Source organism: Falco punctatus, assembly GCF_963210335.1.
Source record: "Falco punctatus genome assembly, chromosome: 8".
NCBI classification, from domain to species: Eukaryota; Metazoa; Chordata; class Aves; order Falconiformes; family Falconidae; genus Falco; species Falco punctatus.
Genome location: NC_137588.1, coordinates 20,448,071 through 20,470,412, shown reverse-complemented (window position 1 = coordinate 20,470,412; position 22,342 = coordinate 20,448,071). Strand labels below are relative to the sequence as shown.

Sequence of the window (22,342 nt, the reverse complement as noted above, 5' to 3'; positions counted from 1 at the left end):
GGTTTTGTAGAAATCAGTAACTGTAATAAAAAAAATCTTTTTATTAACAGAAGCCTGGAAGACTGTGCCATAAATATAGTTACAAATGTAAAGTGTTAGTTTCTCATGTCTCCTGTTTTTCTAGTTACAATGTTGCTGTTACTACACATTAGAAAACTGTAAGATTTTGAGATGAAATGAGAAGAATTTTAAGCCCAAACCTCTTTCTCCTCCGGTCTTGATGTTCTCACTTACTTTTAAAATCCATAGGATGTGCCTGAATAAGGTCCTGGTCCTTCAACAGGTCCAGTGCTTCCAGCTCTTGGCAGGCAGCTCACCTGTGCCTGTCTGCGTGCTCCTGAGCCCTGGCACACTTGGTGCTGTTCCCATCCTTGCAACATTGCGCTGAATACAGAGATGATGAAAAGAGGCACAGAGTTCAGATCTATCAAAACATGCCTTGGCATACAACTAGAAAGCTGTAGTCACACTTCTGCTTTCAGTATTAAAATTAACAGCGCACCTTGACCTCAAAACCCTGCTGGCTGCGTAGGTGCCCTTTGGGACAAACCAGACATGGGTACCGAGGTCCGCGTCTCTGCCCTGCTGGCTCCGCAGCAGCCATTCCAGCTCCAGGGGGTGGGTTCTCCTGGGGTGAAAGCATTTGGCTCAAAGTTCCCTTCAGACACACGCACAGGGTACCCTCACCTGGAGAGGGACAAAACTGACAGATGGAGAAGGTTTTGTAAATAATGAAAACAGCTTGTCAAGCCCAGCACTGGCTGAAACAGTCCTAGAATAACGTTGTAAGATAATACCTGTTCTTTTTGATAAGGTAAGGGTTGTTTTGTATACTGACCTACTTTATTTCTTCATATAGAGATCAACTATACATTTGAAGCAGAAAACGAGAGGAGGCAGTTAGGCCTGCCGTCCAGGGTACGGTTTAAGGACCACCTCTCCGATCAGTTTACTGCAAGTACAACCCTAAGGGGGCAGAACTCAAAAGAGTGTGTGACAACCAAGCTTGTACTGCAGGTAAGGCAGCGTATTTTATTTTTATTCCATTTAGATACATTTAAACCAAAACCATGCTCTTTTTTTTCAGCCTCATGGTACCTTTGTATGTAACTCAAAAGTCACATGAAATAAAAGCTTCAAAACTAGAAAATAGCTGTAGTTAAGTAGCACCTTACTACTCCCTGCACACATGCTGCTTCCTGTTGCCTTTCTCACAAAGTGTGAATAAAAGCTGTAGCCACTGCAGCATGCTCTGCAGGTCAATAGAGCTGAACTAATTTAGAACAACAGAGATGGAATAAATGCCAAAAATGGAGAGCTGTTTCCAACAGAAGTAACTTATAGAATTTAACAGTGTGACTGGCTAGGAAAAGAATTTTAATCCATGGGTTTCAGAGGGGATAAATGGGCAGGGCAAGAAAGCTTGCTATGTGCTGCACTGGCCCTTCAAAGTGGCATTCCAGCAGCTGCTGAACAAATTCTCTATCTGTGGCTCTGCACTAGTGAGCCAGCCTCCACACTTGCTTTTGACCACAGCCAATTAAAGAGCTTGAAATTATGCAATAGGATCATAGAATTGTTTGGGTTGGAAGGGATCTTAAAGATCGTCTCATTCCAGCTGCTGCTGAGGGCAGGGACACCTTTCATGAGATAGGTTGCTCAAAGCCCCATCCAGCCTGGCCTTGAACACTTTCAGGGATGGGGCATCCACAACTTCTCTGGGCAGCCTGTTGCAGTGTGTGATTTTATTGTTGTAGTGTGAATTTCACTTGCCCGAGTTACGATCTGTTGCTCCTAGGAATTCTTGAGGGTGACGGAAATCATGAGGTTGGGAAGCCATTTAAAAAAACCCCAAAACACCAGTAGGGCTGGGCTCCTTGTGTTCTTGCATGTTTCTAGAAAATGCTGCATTTCTATATAGTGAATGGTTTTAATACTGCAAAATGTAGCAAAAAAGACTTTTTGCTTTATTGCTTGTTCTAAAATCTGTATCAAAAGCTAGTCTTTGTGCTGTTTTTTCTTCTCTGGACTGTACACTAACTGTGTCATTTAAAATATTTTAACAGGAAAAAATTAAAGATAAGCTACGCCCTATTCCAGTATCAGTCAGTGTTAAAGTTGCTGGCCTGGAGTCTAGCTCACCTTCCACACGAAAAGAGAGAGCCCTTCCGGATCTTATACCAATTCTAAATTCAAATGAATCTGAAACAAAGACCACAAAAGTAAGCCTTTGATATCACATTTTCCCATAAATCTGCATGTTGTTACATCACTGAATTTTAAAGACTGTAGAAAGCTAAATTATGACCGAAGGAAATACCTGGGGTGGCGCTGGACTTGTAACTACTGGCTTAGATTTTGTATTTTGTTTAGGAACTTGTTACAAAATTTTAGGAACTAGATCCTGTTTCTTTTGCAACAAAAGTGAAGACGGTATAGCTGCTAGTTTTTTTTCCCTCTGCCTGACAAGTTTAGGAGGGAATGGACTTTGGCCATCATCTCCTGCTGTGAACACTTGCCCCACATGACAAAATAATGCACAGTCTAATTCTTCCATGCTTAGGATGCTGCGTAACAGTGTTAGAGCTCTGCAGCAGTGAAGTAAAAGAGAAGGAATATCTCAGGTAAAAGATCTCATTTCCTCAATGCTCATTGAAGAATCAGCCTTAAGGATGTTTTTCCTTATTAGAAGTGTACCTCTCACTTAGAATTATCTAACTTTGCCCTTGAGTCACATTTAAAGTTCTAAATTACCAGCTTCAAGGGCTGTGTCTTACAAAGGAAAACTCTACTGACAGTCAAGAAGTAAAGAGTCAGGTTAAAATCTTACTCTACCCAGGAAAGCATCTCCCGGTTCCCTGTAGATGCTTTATGCAGTGCACATCAGAAATCTTGTTCTAAGCTAGTATCATGTGGCATGGAGTAAAAGTCCTTTGGTTTTATTTAGGTGGAGTTCTTAAAAGAAGGATGTGGAGAAGACAATGAATGTCACAGCAATCTGAAACTTCAGTACCGGTTTTGCGCTAGAGAAGGAAACGAAGACAGGTTTACTTATTTACCAATGTAAGCCTTGATTAATGCATTGCTAAAATTCCAGTTATGAACAAGTGCCTAAAAGAACTTTTAGGAGAGGATTTTGGGAGGTAGAGCAGCTTTGTTCTATTAGTCTGGCAAACACAGCCCTGTGTAGTAGTAGTGCTGGTCTGTCAGGGTGAGGAGGGTGGGGGAATGGGGATGAGCTTGGTGGCTAAGAGTCAAAGGGATACAAAGTTGGCACAACTGTGCACCTGTGGGCTAAAAGTTAGAAAAAAGGTTTCTAACCGCTGGAAAAAAAAGATTCTAAACCAGCCTTGCAAGTAGTCTGTCTGCAATACTGTTAACTATTTTCGAGATGAAATTCGATTGTATGACAACATGATATACTTATAGTCTGGTAGCCTGAGACAAGCAGTTACAGAGAAGGGAACAGAGAAATGAATTCATCATAATGCACACCTAACACCCTGCTGCATCCCTCCCCCCGGACGGCTAGTGAAATGAGAAAAGAGGTGTAAAACAAACAAAAGGAAGTGAGGTGACTGACTGTTGACGGTCACCTTTAGCAGTGAGTGCCACAACCTGACTCGGAAGCCAAAACCATGTATACCTTACAAGAAAAAGTAGATCAGTAGATTTATTCAGAGAAAATTCATGCTATTAAACATAAGTCAGATGCAAGTGGCCTTTCAGAAATACTATGAACTCTTGATTACTCGAGGAGTGTACCAGTTTGTTCTATCCTGTCAACTTCGGGTCACTTTCAGAGACAAAATACTGGTCTGGGAAAAAAACCCTATGACCATTCATGTGTTTGTGGTCTTACAGTAGCTCTTCCCTGATAGAGGGAATTGTATTTGGATAAACCATAGTGAGAAGCAAACTTTCATACATGTTTGTTTTCCTAATGCACGCAACCCTGTATACTCCATTTCTGCAGTGAAAACGGCATGCCAGTGCTTGTGCTGAAAGATCAGAAGGATATCGCCCTGGAAATAACGGTGACAAACAGTCCATCTGATGCAAAGAATCCACAAAAAGATGGTGAAGATGCATATGAAGCTAAACTAATTGCAACTTTTCCAGACAGTCTGACATATTCTGCATTCAGGGAGATGAGAGGTTATCCTGTAAGTATTTTTAAGAGAAAAGAGGTTCAATTTTTAAGATATTTTCAGCATATTTTTACTTCTAAATGTATTCTGTTTAATCAGGAGAAACAGCTAACATGTGGTGCTAACCAGAATGGTTCTCAAGCGGAGTGTGAACTTGGAAATCCTTTCAAAAGAAATTCCAATGTAAGTTGCACCTGTTCTACTCAAGCTATACAATCCTGATTGCATGTGTCCAAAGTTTCTGTGTGTCATACCTGGAAATTTGATTTGGATATGTCCTTTTAACTCTAGAGCTTGATGGTGTATTTCTTACAGTATTGCATGTATTAATATATTTTATAAATTTTTTACATATTTCATGGATGTTCTTTCTTGTCTAGGTAACCTTTTATCTGATCTTAAGTACCAGTAAAGTTAATGTTGATACAACAGACTTGGACATTAATTTGAAGTTGGAAACGTAAGTTTTCTTTGTGTGTGCACGCTATGTTTTTATATACAGTTGTACACATTTTGAATTACCTTGTTCGGTTCGCAAAAGCAATTTCACAGTAAAGTGGAAACTGCTAAATTTGTAAAATAAACAGCATTGTTTCCTTTTCCTTGTAGAACAAGCACTCAAGTTAATTCGACTCCAATTACAGCTAGTGCTAAAGTGGTTCTTGAATTGCTTTTATCACTTGCTGGGTAAGTGTTGATAGCGTAACAAACTGGGGGGCTGGGGATGACAGTTTTACTGCAGATTTCATTAAAATCTGATTTTTCTCCTTCCCCGCCCCCAACGGAAAAGAGTGGCTAAGCCTTCTCAGGTATATTTTGGAGGTGACATCGTTGGTGAGAGTGCTATGAAATCTGAAGATAATATTGGAAACCTCATAGAGTATGAATTCAGAGTGAGTAGTTTAGATTAATGTCAACAGCTGCTTTTAATCAAATGAACAGCTTCTCTCTTTAGGCATACAAATACTTGGAAAAGTTGCTGGATTTGAAATTGGCTTTTCTTGTCCCCAAATCCTGACTTCCTGATCAGAATATGTAGTCTAACTGCAGAACAGAGCTTCTTTAGGCCTTGATGTTTTCCAGTCCTGTGTTGAGGAAGTGTCCTGAGGCTGGCTATGCATTTTTCCAGAGCAGTTCGTGCACACTCAGCCATGCAGCACAAACCCCCATGCAGGCAGGGAACAAAACTTCAACCCAGAAGCCTGTCTGTGGCATGTCCTGGTGTGAGCTGATGCACACAGGCAGGGAGTGTACGTGCTTACTGCATGCAGGACTGAGCAGGTACAAGATGACACTGCAGGAGCCACTGTGAATGTGTAGGTCTGTTGCACTCTTTTGGTCTTCCGCCTCACAAATAAATCAAGAAGGCTGAGAGAGACGGTTTTGGTTCTGCAAAAACTGTTTATCAGCAAGAGATTTGCTTTTTCTGCATCACTGATGCAAACCCTGCTGTCTTTGTACATTGTAGTTTGTCAGGATTCATGTCCATCTCTTTCAGTCCTTCACTTCCTTCTGTTACCTGCATGCGTGTATTAAAGTAGACACAGATAGAATATCTGTTTTAGAACTTGCTGTCATAAATGGTAATGCTAAGAAAGCAAAAAAATAGGTTGGGAAATAACTCCTGCGCTTTAGAAGAGCAAAAGCTGGTTATCTTTCTGTGTCAGAGTTCCTCATAAACTTGCAATTTGCCTCAGTAACAGAATTATTTGTTAACTCTAAATTGGAGTTGTTGTTTCACATTAAGACAGATTTCTAAAAATCAACAGCTTAGAAAGTTCACGTTAGACAATTTTAATACTTGCATGTTTAAACTCTACTTACTTGCTACCCAAGTGTGCTAGTTCCAGTATATGCTTTGCTTTATACTGTCAGCTGTCTTTCATCTGCCTGTTACCAGTGTGGGCTTAAAACTTGCCCAAGTCAGTAACAGTTTCAATCAAGAAGAGATTATCTTTAAAAAGTATTTCAGAGTTTAAAGAATGTTTGTTTTAACAGGTAACTAACTTGGGCAGACCACTGAAAACATTTGGTACTGCTTCCCTGGACATCCAGTGGCCAAAAGAAATTAGTAATGGCAAATGGCTGCTCTATTTGATGAAAATAGATTCCAAAGGCTTGGAAAAAGTCTCCTGTCAACCTGAGAAGGAAATCAATAGTTTGCGTGTTGCGGTATGTTACCCTCTCTTCTGTTTATGAATTAGTACAACATGAAGGCACTGCAGCATGGGATAGCAGGGTGGAAGAGCTTGCTTCCAGTTGGGTTTTGGGTTTTTTTTGATTTTTTGTCTTAAGCAGCTCATAAGCTCAATACATGAGCAATGTGTCAAGTAAACTTATCAGGAGACTTAGTAACAGTTAATGAAGATAATATGCTGAAATGGAGGTGCTGTATCATGGTGACTCTTTTTGCAGTGGGCACTGCTGTCATATGCTCTTACAGGATGACACTGCTGATTGCTTTAACAAATTTCATCAGCGTTATTGAAATCTGATCGAATTCTTACACAGAAGACAACGAACAACAGTAAACATCTCCCCAGCCCGGGTGAATTCCATGTACTTTTTTGAAGAGAAGAGGCTTGCACTTAAATTTACTTATTTATAACAAATACAAGAAAAGGAATTTCTGAAGCAAGTTTCATAGCCCTTCATTGTGCCTATCTAGCAAAATTTTTTTCCTAAGCCAGGGGTCCTCAAACTACGGCCCACGGGCCCGATACGGCCCCCCAGGGTCCTCAGTCCGGCCCCCGGTATTTATAGAACCCCCCACCCCCCCGCTGGGGTTTGATGGGGGGGGGAACCAAGCAGCCGCAGATGACTGCCTGCCACTGCATCCGCGCGCCTGCCCCCTGGTTAAAAGGTTTGAGGACCCCTGCCCTAAGCCTTTCTTGTCTTTTTTTTTTTTTCCTTCATATAATGTTAAGATTATGATTTTCACCATTAAAACTGCAGGCACACAAACCCATTCTTGTTAGATCACTACATTAGTTAGTAAAATTTTCAGTGAGTGTAATTAAATGTTAAAAAACCATGCACATACCTCAGCACAATCTTACTTATAGCACAGTAACATTAATAACCTTTATATAGAACAACAGTGGAAATAACATTGAAAGCTTTATAAATCTAAAACCCTCTTGACCTATTAAAGAACGTAGTCAGTTGACCTTTCTTTAGGTAATCTCAAATTCTAGTAATTGTCCTGAATATATCATTAGAAATGAATGTAGACAAGTATGGATATAGAATGATGGCACTCGTGCTGATCGCGGAACAAGAAAACACTCACTGCTGATTTCTGTGCTTGCAAGGGGTAAGAATGAAGAGATACTTAGGATAAACTACTAAAACTCTTCTTACTCTTATTTTTTTCTTCTTTTTAGGAATCCCATAATTCAAGAAGGAAGCGTGAGGTTGCAGAGAGGCAGATTGCAGATGGCAAGACATTTTCTTTATTCTCAGAAAGAAAATACAAAACCTTGGTAAGCGTATTACACTGAGTATAGTCTTGTCAGATACCTCCCACTGCACTTGTAAGAGGGCTTTTCTCAGTTTGACAGGGTGCAAGAAGGTATCTCTCTGCTTTGTTTTCATCTTAAATTCAAGTATCGACACTTCTAAAATTTGACCGCTTAGATTATCTACTGGTAAGAGAGAAATAGGAAAGAATTTATGTATAGTTATCTACATAAAATTTTCCTATTGCTGTCAGCAGGAACAGATGTCGGTTCTTGCCCATAAATGTGACGCATATAACCCAGTTTTTAATCTCAGTGTTTTAAAAAACAGTTTGTGAGGATGTGCTTTTATTTACATGTAGAAAGTTGTAATTGCAGGACTGCAATGTGAATGCACGCTGTGTGGACATAAAATGTCCCCTGAAGGGTTTAGACAGCAAGGCATCTATCGTGCTGCGTTCCAGGCTGTGGAACAGTACTTTCTTAGAAGTAAGTCCTCTTACCTGCCATTTTTGGAAGGTTGGAGTTCTTTCCTGTTCTGTGTCTAATGTCCGTATCTTATTTTGGAACAGGAATACTCCAAAATGAACTACCTGGACGTTGTTGTTAGGGCTTCGATTAGTGTTCCTGCTGCAGCTAAGAATGTTAAACTCACAAATGAAGCTGCTCAGGTAAGCTGAACGTTTAATGCTAACCACGTTGTGGGTGTGATGTTTCCAGCTTATCTCAAAGGGTGGTGGGGGGAAGGGAACCCAAAACATTTTAAAACAACAGTAGCTAAATGTTTACCTGAGTTTTGAATTACTATTTTTACCTTTCAATTGAGTTGGGAAAATTCACTGCCATATTAAAATGATACCAGTAGGAACTTTTTCTTCAAAAACATATTGTAGATGAGAGAAGACATGTTGTTAGATAAGAGATTAAGATTGTATAAATTGTCCTTCCTATTAAACATGGATGCCTCTGAAGTGCTCTTCCCATCCTCATGTATCTTCTCTCCTTTAGGTGCGTGTTACTGTCTTTCCTGCAAAGCCAGTAGCACTTTATACAGGAGTACCTTGGTGGATCATCTCGGTGGCTATTTTTGCTGGAATACTGATGCTTGCACTGTTGGTGTTCTTGCTATGGAAGGTGAGCTTTTATTTGTCTGGCTATTTTTTATTTCCTTGTCTACAACTGACAAGACAGCAGACTAATTAAGCCAATTATTTATTTTGGTTTGTGTTTGGGATTAAAAATAGAGCAAAACTGCCCAAGCCATACATTACCTTTATCTGTTTCTCAGTTTTGCAACATTTGGAATGAAAATGGTTATATGGGAAGACTTGTTACGAAATTTTTCTGTTTTCACATCCTAAAAAGGAAGTACTTGAGCTCTGAGCAAAACTCAGGACAAGTGTTTGGAGACCATAGTTACTTTGATACAGATGGGTACAGCTAACGAACGGGCTTCTGCAGTTAGGTGTAAAACTTCATGTGAAATATCTACAAATGTTAGCAGGGCTTTGTTCTCATAACAATAGGAATACCATTAAACTGACAGTAGATTAATTAAAATAACCAGAAGGTGCAGAAATAATACGTAGCCAGGTGTCTTGGTGAATTTCTGTAGCATCGGTGTTCTATCTTAGAAACCCTAAAGCAGTATGTGTGTATAACAAAAGGTTAGCAATTTCCAAAAGGGGGAAAAAAAAAATCAAGTACCTATTTTTCTAACTACTTTTGTTGGCATTTTTACAACTAATTATGGTTCCAAGTATAACAGGGCAGTCCTTTTATTCTTAGTTTTTACAGGCATAGGCAGTTAGTATTTGCTGTTATGGGATAGCAGAACGTTAGTAAGAAAGAAGAGGTGAAGAAGAATATCCTATCTAGCACTTTCTTCTGGCGAAAGGACAGCAATTAGCTTTGCTGAGGAGCTACTATTTGCTGCAGGTGACTTTTCACAGGATAGTTCAGGCTTATTTTCTAATAAATGCCCAGCCCCTGCTGCAAATCTTCCTTGATTAATTAAAACTTCGGGTGGGCTCGTAGGTTATATAACGGCTGGTGTTTTACTGCACATGAAAATATATTTTTCACACGTGCATGCACATGTAAAATGTGTGTAAAATGCTTCTTTTGATGACAAACACTGTGCCATCTTACAAAGGACAAATACAGTACTTCAACATCAGTTAAATGATCAGTTTAAGACAAATGTGTGTGTTGTACATGCCAAAGCAGTACTAATTTTGGTTCTACCCTAAGTTTTTGTCTATCCTGTGCACCACTCCACAAACAGGATTCCTTTTAGACTTCTTTTTGCTCTTCACAGCCAGCTTTAATTCCTCTGCACATACTTTATAGTAACTTTTCTTTAAAAGATGTATTAAAAATTTATCAAAATGCCTCTAAAATAGTATTATTTACCTCAGGTTACCCTATTATTTTACAGATTGAGTTAGTCCAAGAAGTTCTCAGATCTAGAAACAGCTGAGTTCTTGTGATTTTTGGTTTGTTTTTTTTTTTTCCTGTGAAGGGATAATGGGAAGACAGTTCACAGACTTAAGTCAGTTTTAATAGGTTTGACTTCTTCCAGTCCAGAAAAATTGACTAAATACCTTGCTTCCTTGTAGTGTGGTTTCTTCAAGAGAAATAAGAAAGATCATTACGATGCCACATATCACAAGGCTGAGATCCATGCTCAGCCATCTGATAAAGAGAGGCTTACTTCTGATGCATAGTATTGATCTACTGCTGTAATTGGTAATTGATGATTTTTTTTTTTTAATTTTTAGCTGTGGCACATGCTATGGTTGTGGTGGCTAATGAAGCAGCTTTTACTGCATATGTTCTATTAACATTTGGATTCCAAACTATCATACTTGCTTGCTCATTCTGTCGATAGATTTTTAGCTTTTGGTGCACGAGAACAAACACAGACGCGTTTACCTTGGTCTAAAAAGCTTCTTGTCTATTTCTTTAGAAGACATGTTGATCTGTTGCAATGGTTTTTGGTCTTTTTTTGATTTACGTTTTAATAGTACAAGTAAGGTTTTAAACTTGAGAGATGGTAATCAACACTGCAGAGTTAAGATTTAAAGCTAAGACTACATGGACGGTAAACTTGCTTTACTAACCTTCGGTGCATGCTAAAAGGTACATGTTGCTTCTAATGAAAGGGGTTTTCATAATGAGAATTTAATTGCTGTGGAAACATCTGTTTTCCTTCAATTCTAAAGTATTACTTTTCTAGGAACAGACTTTCCTCTGCTGAAGCTACTAGATGCGTGATGATTTATGTTCCTAGCAACCTTTATTCAAGTTGCTACATGCATGTACATTCTATTAATAAGTGATGCTTGGGACGAGGGGGTGGGGAAGAATTCTTAACTAAAATGTGTCAAAACAGTGTTTAATGAAATCTTAACTAAGAGATGGCTAAAGATTTGGTCTATGCCTTGATGTAATTTTTAAAAAAATTCAGTTCCATGTAAATTCTAATTATATTTAAAAAAAACCCAACCCTTGACCAACCAAACACAAAAATCCCACCACCCCACCTACTATGAACAAAACCTTGCCACTTCAGCCTTTTTTTTTTTTTTTTTTTCTAGCAGTATCTAATCACAGCTGGATGGCACAATAATAAGCATGTAAACTTGAGTCTCTACCAGTCATCCTCTTTGTAACACTGTGGCCATAACTCCATTTTCGTTTTAAAATTAATGTCAGTCCATTCCTCAATATTTAAAATCAGTTTTTACAGTAGCTTTTGATAAAAAAATTGCACAAATAAGCTGTACTAGATTTCACGTAGGGAGACTTGTGTTGTGGGACATTACACAACTTTCAAATTAGGTCTGGTTTTTATCCTACAGCAAACTAAGCAAGACTCATGTTCTAACGCTGCATGTGTAGTTAGTTCAGGTGACAGTAGTGGAGTTGGTGCTTTGAAAAACAAAGCCCTACTGTAACTTTTCTTGAAGGTCCTGGAAATCTTAGCTAAATCATGTCGCCATACAGGAAGACTGATTCAGGAGAAGCAAGCTTTTCTGAACTGTACCTACTTGTCTGTGTAGCATTAAATTCTCTTATTATGTGAATTAATAGCTTTGTAAGAAGACTTAAGAGACTTGTAAAACAAATTTAGAAAAGTTAGTGAAGGGAATATTTTTAAGGTATTAGATTACCACCAGATTGTCAGACTGTGCCATTTTGTCTTCATTGGCTGCTGGAACAACTAACGTAGACCTGCTGACTCACATTTTTACAGCTACACAGGCTACATTTTTGGCCTATGTATTTTTGTCTTCAGTTTGCTTACCTGTACATCTGTCTGTGCAAAGGAAGAATTTACTGCCTCCCATAATTGTAGCAGCACTTTGGCAGCAAATTGAACCTAAACTGTTCTTTTTCTTCTTTGCCCCAGTGTGGGTTCTTCCAGCGTTCTAGGTACGAAGACAGTGTCCCCCGGTATCATGCTGTAAGAATTCGAAAAGAAGAGCGACAGCTCAAAGATGGGAAATGCAAAGACCTCGAGACAAAACAATGGTTCACAAAATGGAATGAAAATGAAAGTTATTCTTAGGGAAAAATTCTTTTCATCCACACAGTTCAGATAAACATCCAGGTTTTCATTAATGGAATACTGATGGAGTTAAACCTATGAACACTATGGACATTCAGCATTTGATTGTAGATATTACTACTTATATTGCGGCTTTTGTTTGCACAGTTAAAATTGCTTCAACAGACTTTATTTGCATTATTTAATTGCCAGACTGCCTCTTTCCACCTTCAAATCTAGCTCATGCTTCATAAGATACTCTGTTGATATGGGGTCTTTCCTGCAAAATATGCAAAACCACTACAGCAGACCTTTTCAGTGATCCTAACCCTCTTCACAGGTATGCAAGGAGTGCATGACTAAGGTCAAGACAGGTTCTCCATCCTTCCCTCAATCCATTATAAACACACAGTGGCCTTAACACACTTTGTTCAAGTAAATCTGAAGACCTGCAAATCTACTTTAGTCATGAACTTTGCCTGCTGCAGTAGTTAGGGCTTAACAAGAAGCATCATCTTAAATTACATGTGCAATAGGTCATGTTGCTCAATATTACTTTTTTTTCCAGGATCAGACTGTGTGATTCTTGTTCACAGCAAATATACACAGGTGTTTTTTTTAAGAGAGGCTTGAATATTAGATGTACTTTTTGTATATAGACATTTTAGTCATTTTTGTATTTATTTTTGTTATAAATCACTGTCTTTGACTAACTGTTAGGCCAAAGACTTAACTGAACTTTCAAATCCACTGTGTTTTTGAACTTAGAGTATAAGACCTGAGGCTTTCACTGCATTTTAATAAGTCACTGAAGGTGCCAATGCGTTCTAAAAATGTAAATATTTATTCCAGTGATGTGTATGTGGGCTTTTTATTCCTCGTACTTGTAACTTTATATAATAGAAATTATCAGGTCTTGTAACGCAATTTGTATATTACTCCAGACTATTTAACGATTTGGACACCATACAGAAGTAGGATTTTTATACAGTTTTATACTCACTGCAAGAAAGTGAGAGGTTCTCTGGAAACAGCTCTCCAGGTTCATAAGGACTTACTGTTTGGCAAAAGGCATTGACTACTGCAACTGTTGTATAGCACTTGAAGGAGGCTCTAAATGCCTAACTTACCTTAATGATGGGGAGCGGAGTTGATCCATGTTGAGACTACTGAATCCTCTTGAATACCTGAATGTTGATAAAAGTAGAACCATAATGTTGTGTTTATCAGTAATGTAACTATTGTAACATATCTGATAAAACTATTTAAAGAGTTTACTTTTTCACCCATGTTCTAAAGTGTTGGTACTATTTAAGAACAAAGATTTAGTTCACAATTGTTTATTCCATGTAAAACAAAATTCTGCTCAAAAAGTATGCACATTAATTGCTAGTAATTTCAACTATGCAAAAACCTCTTGGTACTTTTTCCCCCCCATAGGGTAAAAACCTGCTATGAGGGCAGTTGGCAACTGTTTTTACTACTAACTTTGAACATACCTTCTTGGAAGGTGTGGTCACCTAAAATGTTATCATTATAGAAAGTGCATTAATTTAATGACTCATCTGTCTGCTAAATAATCTTAGTATGCTGTGACCCTGATTTTATGAACACTTACACACGTATTTAGCTGTTACTCAGTTTTTGAGCTTTTAGAATTCTGTCTTACTTGCTGAAAGGTTCAGCAGCTTCAGAAGCCAGGCTAATCAGGGGCTAAGACTAGTTTGACAAATAGCCTTGGATTTAAAAGCAGGTTTTGGCCTTCGCCTAAGAAGATGAACATCTTAACAGTGTTAAACTGAAAGTTCTTGAAAAATAAGTCATGTCACTGGTATACTTTTATCTTTTTTTTTTATACCAGCTAGCAATGCTACATCATTCCATGATTAGAAATTACCTGTGGATATTTGTATAGAAGTGTGAAATAAATTCTTTTTTTAATTAAACATTGGTTTGGTAATAGTGATTTATCATAATTAACTGAGCTAAGTTCACTAGAAGAGTAAGCTGAAAGTTGCAAGCTTTAACAAATTGTCTCATTCTCAATGCTGCCATAACTCTTGGTGTCCTCTGCCATGCAAAGGTAGGTAAGGCAGCTGCAGGAGCTGACGTGCCACCTCACTGAGCAGGCTCTTGGCAGTTTCCAGTGTTGGTAAGTCAGGCACGGAGTATGGCAGAGCAGGCTCTGGCAAACCAAGTGTCAGCTCCTGCATGGGGCAGAGCTACCCTCTCCCTCCACACTTCACTCACACTGCAGGCTCCCTTCAATGCAAGCAGTCTTCTAAAAGGCCCCCCCTGCCAGACAGGTGTGCCTGGAACTAGGGAAGATGGATGCAGCCCCCATAATTAGTCAAGGGCTTCACATATCTATCTATAGCTAGCGGTGCAAGTTTGATACTGACAGTCAATTACATTATTGCAGGGTCCAGCTTCAAGTCCATTAAAAAAACCCAAACCAAAAGGCAAAAAGATTTCCGGGGGGCGGGACGACCCAACAGTGAAAACTTGTGGCGTATCTCCATTTTTAAGATGTTGACCTTCATAGGATGCTTTGCTTGTCTTTGCTGAAAGGGAAGACCTTTTGCTACAATGAAGCCTGAAGGTAAGGGTTGACTGGACACATGCTTAGACCCGTGTTTGCTGTTGCAGCTGAGCAGCTTGTAGGGCTAGAACCAGAAGATGCTGCTAGATCTTTCAGAGCACGTCAAAGATGTGGACTCAACCTGCATTTATTAAACAGTTACTCTAACTTGGCATAGCTACACCCACAAACATTTGCCCACCGCAAGACAAAGTAGGGACTGGGAGAAAAATAGCTGATCAGAAGAAGCATAGTACAATATAGTATGTTAGGTTTTATATATGCTCATATTACTATACACACCTAGTATGAGATGTTGTATATACTATATTCACAGTAGTACAGTACTATACATAACAGTATATGTATGTTTTATATATGTACATACATATTAGCATACCATATTTGCTATATGCAGTGCGTGTATATATATAATCTACACAGACAAACTATATAACCTAACGTACATAAATGGAATGCTAGTAAACTGCAATACCTGCATATACGTTTAACTGTCACAGCACTGGAGAGAGATCTTAGGAGAGAAACTTTCAATATAAGGGACCATCACAGCATAGCTTCACTAACCTGTGCAGAAGTGATACGTGGAAGGAAGAAGAGACAGCGCAGGTTGCTTTGATGTATATGTCAGGAATCAACACGGAAGATGGAAGTGGCACTGAAACGCCAGTCCGCATTCAGAGCGGCCACATTACAATGCTAACACAGTCACTGCAGCAGCATGTCTTAACCAAAATAAACACACACAGAACCAGAAAGCTGCCTAGGTACAAACAACTGAAGTGACTTCTCCCAGCACAGAGTAGGTGATTGTCAGGAGGCAGCTGGACCCAGTGCTCTGAGCCAGCAGAGGCTCATGGACATGCTTTGGGTGTCCTGCCTGGCAGCATGTCCCTGTGTGACAAGAAGAATGCAGGCAGTGTATTTCCCTGTGGTGGCTGTTGGTTCGGTTTTTATCCCAGCACTCTGGCATCTTTAAATCTCCATTTGTCTTCCCAGGCCCTGGATTCATAAGTAATACTATACACCTTTATAACCTTGTAACTTTTGCTGGAGCCTTAACCGTGATCCTTGTGAGAAACACACTGCAACTCCTCACTCTGAGATACCACCACAGAAATTGGCCTTAATCCCCAGCCTGAGTGTGATACTGTCACTGCGCAGGGGTGGGGGACTGGCAGTTTGTGTTTTCCATACTTGAAGACAGTCACCTTTTGTCCTTCAATTTCTAGCTCCGCAAAATGGTTGTTTGCAAGCAGCACCTTTTCAGGGCCATACTTGCCTCAAAGAGCCTAGAAACCAGAGAACTGAGTTTTTAACAAGCTGAGGTGTCTGTGCTGCTGCTTACCTAACTATGGCAGAACAACATATATACCCCTGCTGCTCGCCATTGATGTACAGTGCCAGCCCTTCATTTCCTCTTATCTATCTCAGTGTCTTCAGAGGATAGGGAAGGAAAGGACAAAAAGAGTCAAATACTGTTGCCAGAAGCGTGTGAAATAATACAACTGCTAAATTGATTAAAATAAATGTTTGTGGGATATTACTTGTTTTCTTGAAGCAGAGGGGACCAACAATTAACATTACAGAGCCAAGAAGCATATCATTGCCAACCAGCTTACAGGACAGCCTGTGACTGATTCTAGCTTAGCGAGGAAGAACAACTTAACACCAGCCATCCTGGACCAGACCACAGATCCACCTGAATCAGCATCCCACCTCCGACAATGGCCAACAGTTAAGTGGCATGATGGTGATCCTCTGCTGTTCCTGTTCCCACAAAAAGTTGGTGCTCAACTTCAGTAGCTAAGTGTATTTTTCCTATGGAAGAAAAAACGATCCATGGTAATCATTAAATGTCTTCCACTGCCTTCTGATCTTGAGTCACAAAGTTGTACATGGCAAAAATACACAAACTCCAAAGTTTAATTACCCATCTGTATGTTGAAATAACTACAATTTCATTAACTCTTACAGAACCCCCTCCATATTTTTTACCAGCTTTGTTGCCCTTTTTATTTCTACTCCTGCAAAAGAGACCAAAGCCACATCAAACCAATGTAGCCCTGAGAATTTTCCAGCATAGCAAAAGCAGCTGAACTTGCTGACAAAAACCCAAGAACAATGAAAAGCCTTTGTGCTGAGGAAGTATACAAGCTGAAAAGAGACACAGATAGATGGACCAGATGACTGTGGAGGCATCATAGCAAAGCATATAAGCCACTGAAAAAAAAGGAAGAGACAGTCTACAGATATCAGTACCTGGCAACCTAGGTTTTCTTCCTAATCTATGATGCACCTATTTTGGAGGAAAGGGAGGAAAAGAAAAAAAGCATGAGTACCCGCAGCAAGCAAGAATGGTGACTTCCAGTAAGGAGTTATTATGTATCACCTTAACAAACCAAGAAGTCTTTCTATGGAACACCCTGCAAGAATGCTATGCTTCCAATTATCTTGTTAAATCTTAAATTGGGGGGGAAAAGAAAAAAAAGTAGTAATTGCTTAGGTTGAAACTTAGGTTAAATGCTATGTTTTCAATTATCTCAGAGTCTGATTTGTCCCATTTAAATTGTGGATCCAGATGCGTTATAATTTCAGGAACACCAATAAGCAGGAATATGAGTAGAAAAATGCCAAGTGACAAAAATAATACGGTTCTCCTTTTTGCTTTGTGTAAGAATTTACACAAATTGGCACATCAGAATTCCAGCTACCATCACACTGGATCAGATCAGAGTAAGCCCCCAGAAGATCATCAATGACAGAAACAGGTTTTAAAAAGGAAGGGGAGAAGGGAAGAGAGAAAGAGAATTCAAAACACTCTCCAATATTTTAATGTAGATCAGTATCTGATTGTGGATAACTGGCTAGCTGAAAAAGGTCTCATACACATAGTCCAGCTGGCTGGACAAAAATGCACATCGCTCTCAGCTTATCTGAAGTAAAGCAAAATACACTGTCTTTGGCTGTCCTTGTTACACAATAACAGGAAGATTTCGGTGGGAGAAGAATGTTGCAGGTGGGAACAGATAACTACAGAAGAGAAACGGGTGGACTTGGTATTTAGGCAACTAACCAATAATGAGCTTAACTTTTGTAATATGTATGAGCTAATTATAACAAGGCATAAAAGGTGACTGTAAGAGACAATAAACGAAGTCTGCTGATCACTCATATTGAGTGACTGTGTCTTCCCTCCGTCGCGACAATGGCGCCCGAACAGGGACCCTAGAGAGGGCTGAACCTGCGAGCCACGGTTCGATGGAGATTCGGGTACCGGTCCTGAAAGCAGCGCAGGAGGCGGCAGGGCACAGTCCCCGCGCCCGGGAGCACCTACAGAGGGTCCCACCGGCCACGCGTCGCCGAAGTCTTGCAAAGGCTGCAACAGCGCTGACGAAGGTATGGAGAGACAAGCGACGTACGATTCGCTCATATGCTTTTTAGAAAAGCGGAGCGTTCGGGACATAGATTGTAACAAGGAATTACTCGGGTTATTAGCGTATGGGATAGCATCCGGGACCCCCGCGGCAGCGGCGAGCGGCGGCGCGGCACGGCAGGCCCCTTCCCGGCCGCGGTTTCTCTCCAAGGCGGCACCCCCCCCCCCCGATCGGCGCCATGGCGATGCAAGCGGCCAAGCGAGCTAACATCTGGCTGCCCCCAGAGGTCAATCGGATCCTCTATATTCGGAACCTGCCGTATAAAATCACAGCGGAGGAAATGTATGATATATTTGGGAAATACGGACCTATTCGACAACTCAGAGTTGGAAACACTCCTGAAACAAGTGGAACAGCTTAAGCTTCTCAAGGAAAAATACGGACTTGATTACAAGCCCACAAAAAAAAAAAAAAAAAAAAAAAAAAAGAAAAAGTGCTTCAGATGTCACCTACAAGAAATGGGTTTCTGCTTTGAACTAGCAAACATCTCTGTGTTTAAAAAGAAGCCTTTTTGCCTTGATGGAGATAATTTATTCTGTATTCTGTATTTATGCTGTATTCTGAATGTGGAAATTGGTTGGGACTAGGAGGCTGGCTTAAAGGCATTTTGCAAACGGGATTATTATTTTTGATCATTATTGTAATAATAGTTTTTTGATCAAAACCAGCCAAAATTATTTGTAAGCATTAGGCATATCTGAAGAGAATGCCTTTATTTGAATCAGCAGTTAAGGTGTAGTTTAGTCTGATGCTGTGGTTTTATCTGCTCCTGGTGAATTTTTGAAGTGATGAAATCAGAGATACAAGGTATACTAAGAGTTACAAGGTAATAAGGTAATAATCTAAGTAAGGGTGCTGGCTTTTATATCTACAAGTGCAATATGCTTTTATGTAGCAGAGAGAAACTTTAACAATAATGTTGCTTGAGCGAGATGTGCATGTGACAACTTGGGAAAAGGGATATCACAACTGGAATGCAACAGTGTTTCTATGTCTGGCAGAGTGAAATCTTTCAAGACCTGAGTTTAGACAGTCTATAATAAATTGTTAGTATTCAGAAAACCCATCTTAAGCCTCTTTTGCTTACATAGTGTTATGGAAGTCAACTGCTATTGTAGAGAATTAATGATTTTTTAATACATATTAACAAATACTACTATTTTAACTTGAGGCAGTTGAGTGAGAAGTACTCACGTGTAGCATTTGAGGGAATGTCAGCATAAATCACACTTACAATAAGACTGCATTTTTAATTACTGTACTCGTTAAGATTCGATGATGCCATAAGGCTAAGGCCTTTTATCACGGATTGGTTCTGAACTAAAAGGTGTGTGCACATGTAGATATGCACATTTGTGTTATTTTCCTTAATTGGCTACAAAATAATATAATTAGGTTGGGGACTAGATCTTGGGATTTTACCTATTATACTTCTGTTTGTTAAGGAACGTGCATAACATACAGCACCCATGTAGGCTTGGCTTGTGGCATAGTTATCAAATTTAGCATAGACATTCAGACAGATAAGCAACGTACTCTTCTTGTGTGTATCACCTACAAGCCATTATGGCTTAGTGTGTAAATCTGTATGTAACTGTTGAAAAATCCACTTATGAATGTATATAGCTTAGAACTAATTTCCCCCCTTTGTTAATTCTTTGATATCAATGAGGTGTTCTTCAGAAAATGTATGGACTGGTTGGTTGCATAAGGGCAGTTGTTATTTGGACAGAAAATTGTTAATGATCAGGGATTTTCCACTAAAATATTTGCAAATATTCCTAGTCAAACATCAGTTTGGTTTCTTTTTGGGTTTTGAGCTTGCATTAGTCCATGTTCAGAACTTTAAAATTACCTTTGAATTTTTTAAACTTTTTATATCACTGGAACAGAAAGAGCATCTAAATTAAAGCTTCAAGCTAACTTTATTTTTCAAGTATTTCTGGAATTATCCTTCTGAACTGAGATTTTATAAGTTGGCTGTGTATTTTCCTGTGTTAAAACGCTGTTATTGAAAATGGTCAACCAGGCCTATGTCGCCCAAAATAAAAACGGGGGAATTGTGGATAACTGGCTAGCTGAAAAAGGTCTCATACACATAGTCCAGCTGGCTGGACAAAAATGCACATCGCTCTCAGCTTATCTGAAGTAAAGCAAAATACACTGTCTTTGGCTGTCCTTGTTACACAATAACAGGCAGATTTCGGTGGGAAAAGAATGTTGCAGGTGGGAACAGATAACTACAGAAGAGAAACAGGGGTGGACTTGGTATTTAGGCAACTAACCAATAATGAGCTTAACTTTTGTAATATGTATGAGCTAATTATAACAAGGCATAAAAGGTGACTGTAAGAGACAATAAACGAAGTCTGCTGATCACTCATATTGAGTGACTGTGTCTTCCCTCCGTCGCGACATCTGATCAGTAGTTTAAACAAGACCACGAAAATGCCTTTAGGTAAACAAAGAGGGTTTGTTCTGCTCAGAACACAACATTTAAATGATTATCCACAATTCTTTATCCACAGTTGCTTCTGTGACTGCTCATCCTGCATGATTTTCCCTAAAAGTGCTCGCCATTTACATTATTGAGAATGGGCTCTAGCTTACAAAGTGCTGTGACTTATCTAGCCTCTGAAAGCCTTTGCTACATCTGGCTGAGGACTGCTGTCCAAAAATAACTAGGCAGTAGGCCAGTTTTCAAGGCATGCCTGTAAGTTGAAACATCAGGCAATGAGACAGTAACGTACAAGCACAAAATATGAAGCCAATCCCGAGCCATTGTAAGAAATTGCAACAACTTACAAACACCCAACTTACTGCTTGTAGGCAGTGCTTTAAACTAGTGCTGGTTCACAACTGGTTTTATGCACAGCAGTTCTTAAGTAGGAGTCCCAAACTATTACAAACTTGAGCAGCGTAAGCTACTACTTGGTGCTTCTGGGAGTGGCATACAAGCAGCAATAAAGCAAAAATTGTCTGTAAACTGTATTTGTAGACTTGCAGAGCCAGATAAGCTGTTAGTTCACCCCATTGGCCACCATTCCCTGATCAGAACAGAACAAACCAAAAAACAGGACAATTTTTTGACACAAGATGCAGGTACTGCCTGATTACAAACCAGATGAAGCAGTCTAATCCTGAAACACAGTTTCATTCTTACCTATTATTGGTGCTTATATTATGTCACTGCTCAGAAAACTGCCTCTAGAGGTAGAATGAATCCATGTTTTCTGTATTTCAATAAAACAACAACAACAACAAAACCATTATAGTATCTTCATCTCTCTAATAGGAGGCTCCAAGCAATCCAACAAAGCACTGAACAGATTAGTATGACAAACAGCAAAACGATTCCTGCTCTAGCAGAGGCCACTGGATATCCATCCCCGCTATCAGGTCACGGACAAGTCATGGGTACATGGCACATTTAAAGGAAACCAAGCAATATTTAAGAGTTGGTGTCAGAAGATAAATGTATGTGGCAAATACAGGTATCCACAATAAAAGACACAAATTCTATAGCGCCAGATCCACTATTGTACTGTATTGTATCAATTTTGAATTACAGGATCCAATACCTACACTGCAGTAAGTTTTTCAGAAATGCTTAAAATCCCTCTTAACTACCTTTTTTGTTAGTGTTCTGGATAGTTCTACCAGAGCAGGACAAGAAACTATTAAATACCACTGTTTGTTACCTCACATGTTGCATTAGCATCCTAACAACTAGTAAAGTGATTTAGTGTGACATACAGTCCAAGTACTTTTTAACCAACAAATCCACGCATTCCACTCATGGTCGGGAGTATATCTCCAAAGAGAGAAGCCCTATTTGTTCCTGTATTTTTTCTCTTTTTTCCGATAACTGAAACAAACCTTGCACCCCGGCCCCGCCCCGGTGTCGCTCGCTGGCGCGCTCCAGCCCGGCACAGGGCGGCACAGGCCCCCCGTCCCGCGCGGACCCGCGGCGCACAGCTGTGCGGTAACGGCTTACCGCCCTCAGCCGGGCCTGCCCTCACGCCGGCCGCCGGCGGCTTTCACGGGGTTCTGGCCCCGCCGGCTACCGACGCCGGGAGCCGAGTGTCCGCAGCCATGAAAGCGCCCCTCGCCCGCCTGGCCCGGCCCCCGCCCCG

At 39.9% G+C, this 22,342-nt stretch overlaps 1 protein-coding gene and 1 long non-coding RNA gene across 5 annotated transcripts in view; one reads left to right on the top strand and one right to left on the bottom strand.

Annotated features, from left to right (window-relative positions):
* ITGA6 (integrin subunit alpha 6) overlaps nucleotides 1-14,113 on the top strand; it is a 45,392-nt gene extending 31,279 nt beyond the window's left edge. For 3 of the 4 annotated variants that reach the window (XM_080398834.1, XM_080398831.1, XM_080398833.1), the window contains 14 exons: nucleotides 860-1,017; nucleotides 2,067-2,222; nucleotides 2,948-3,063; nucleotides 3,977-4,166; nucleotides 4,251-4,334; nucleotides 4,532-4,611; nucleotides 4,761-4,838; nucleotides 4,942-5,044; nucleotides 6,150-6,323; nucleotides 7,538-7,636; nucleotides 7,991-8,101; nucleotides 8,185-8,283; nucleotides 8,621-8,746; nucleotides 12,030-14,113. In XM_080398834.1, coding sequence (XP_080254960.1) covers nucleotides 860-1,017; nucleotides 2,067-2,222; nucleotides 2,948-3,063; nucleotides 3,977-4,166; nucleotides 4,251-4,334; nucleotides 4,532-4,611; nucleotides 4,761-4,838; nucleotides 4,942-5,044; nucleotides 6,150-6,323; nucleotides 7,538-7,636; nucleotides 7,991-8,101; nucleotides 8,185-8,283; nucleotides 8,621-8,746; nucleotides 12,030-12,188 — 1,733 coding nt within the window. In that variant the 3' untranslated portion in view covers nucleotides 12,189-14,113. Of the gene's footprint in view, nucleotides 1-859; nucleotides 1,018-2,066; nucleotides 2,223-2,947; nucleotides 3,064-3,976; nucleotides 4,167-4,250; nucleotides 4,335-4,531; nucleotides 4,612-4,760; nucleotides 4,839-4,941; nucleotides 5,045-6,149; nucleotides 6,324-7,537; nucleotides 7,637-7,990; nucleotides 8,102-8,184; nucleotides 8,284-8,620; nucleotides 8,747-10,233; nucleotides 10,364-12,029 lie in introns of all 4 variants that reach the window. The other variant, XM_080398832.1, reaches the window with a different exon arrangement.
* On the bottom strand, nucleotides 5,059-13,432 carry LOC308068381. The gene is made up of 3 exons (XR_013929947.1): nucleotides 13,298-13,432; nucleotides 11,925-12,134; nucleotides 5,059-5,670 (listed from the first exon to the last, which is right to left on the bottom strand). It is a non-coding gene; the product is annotated as an uncharacterized lncRNA (long non-coding RNA).
* Nucleotides 14,114-22,342: the final 8,229 nt, after the last annotated feature.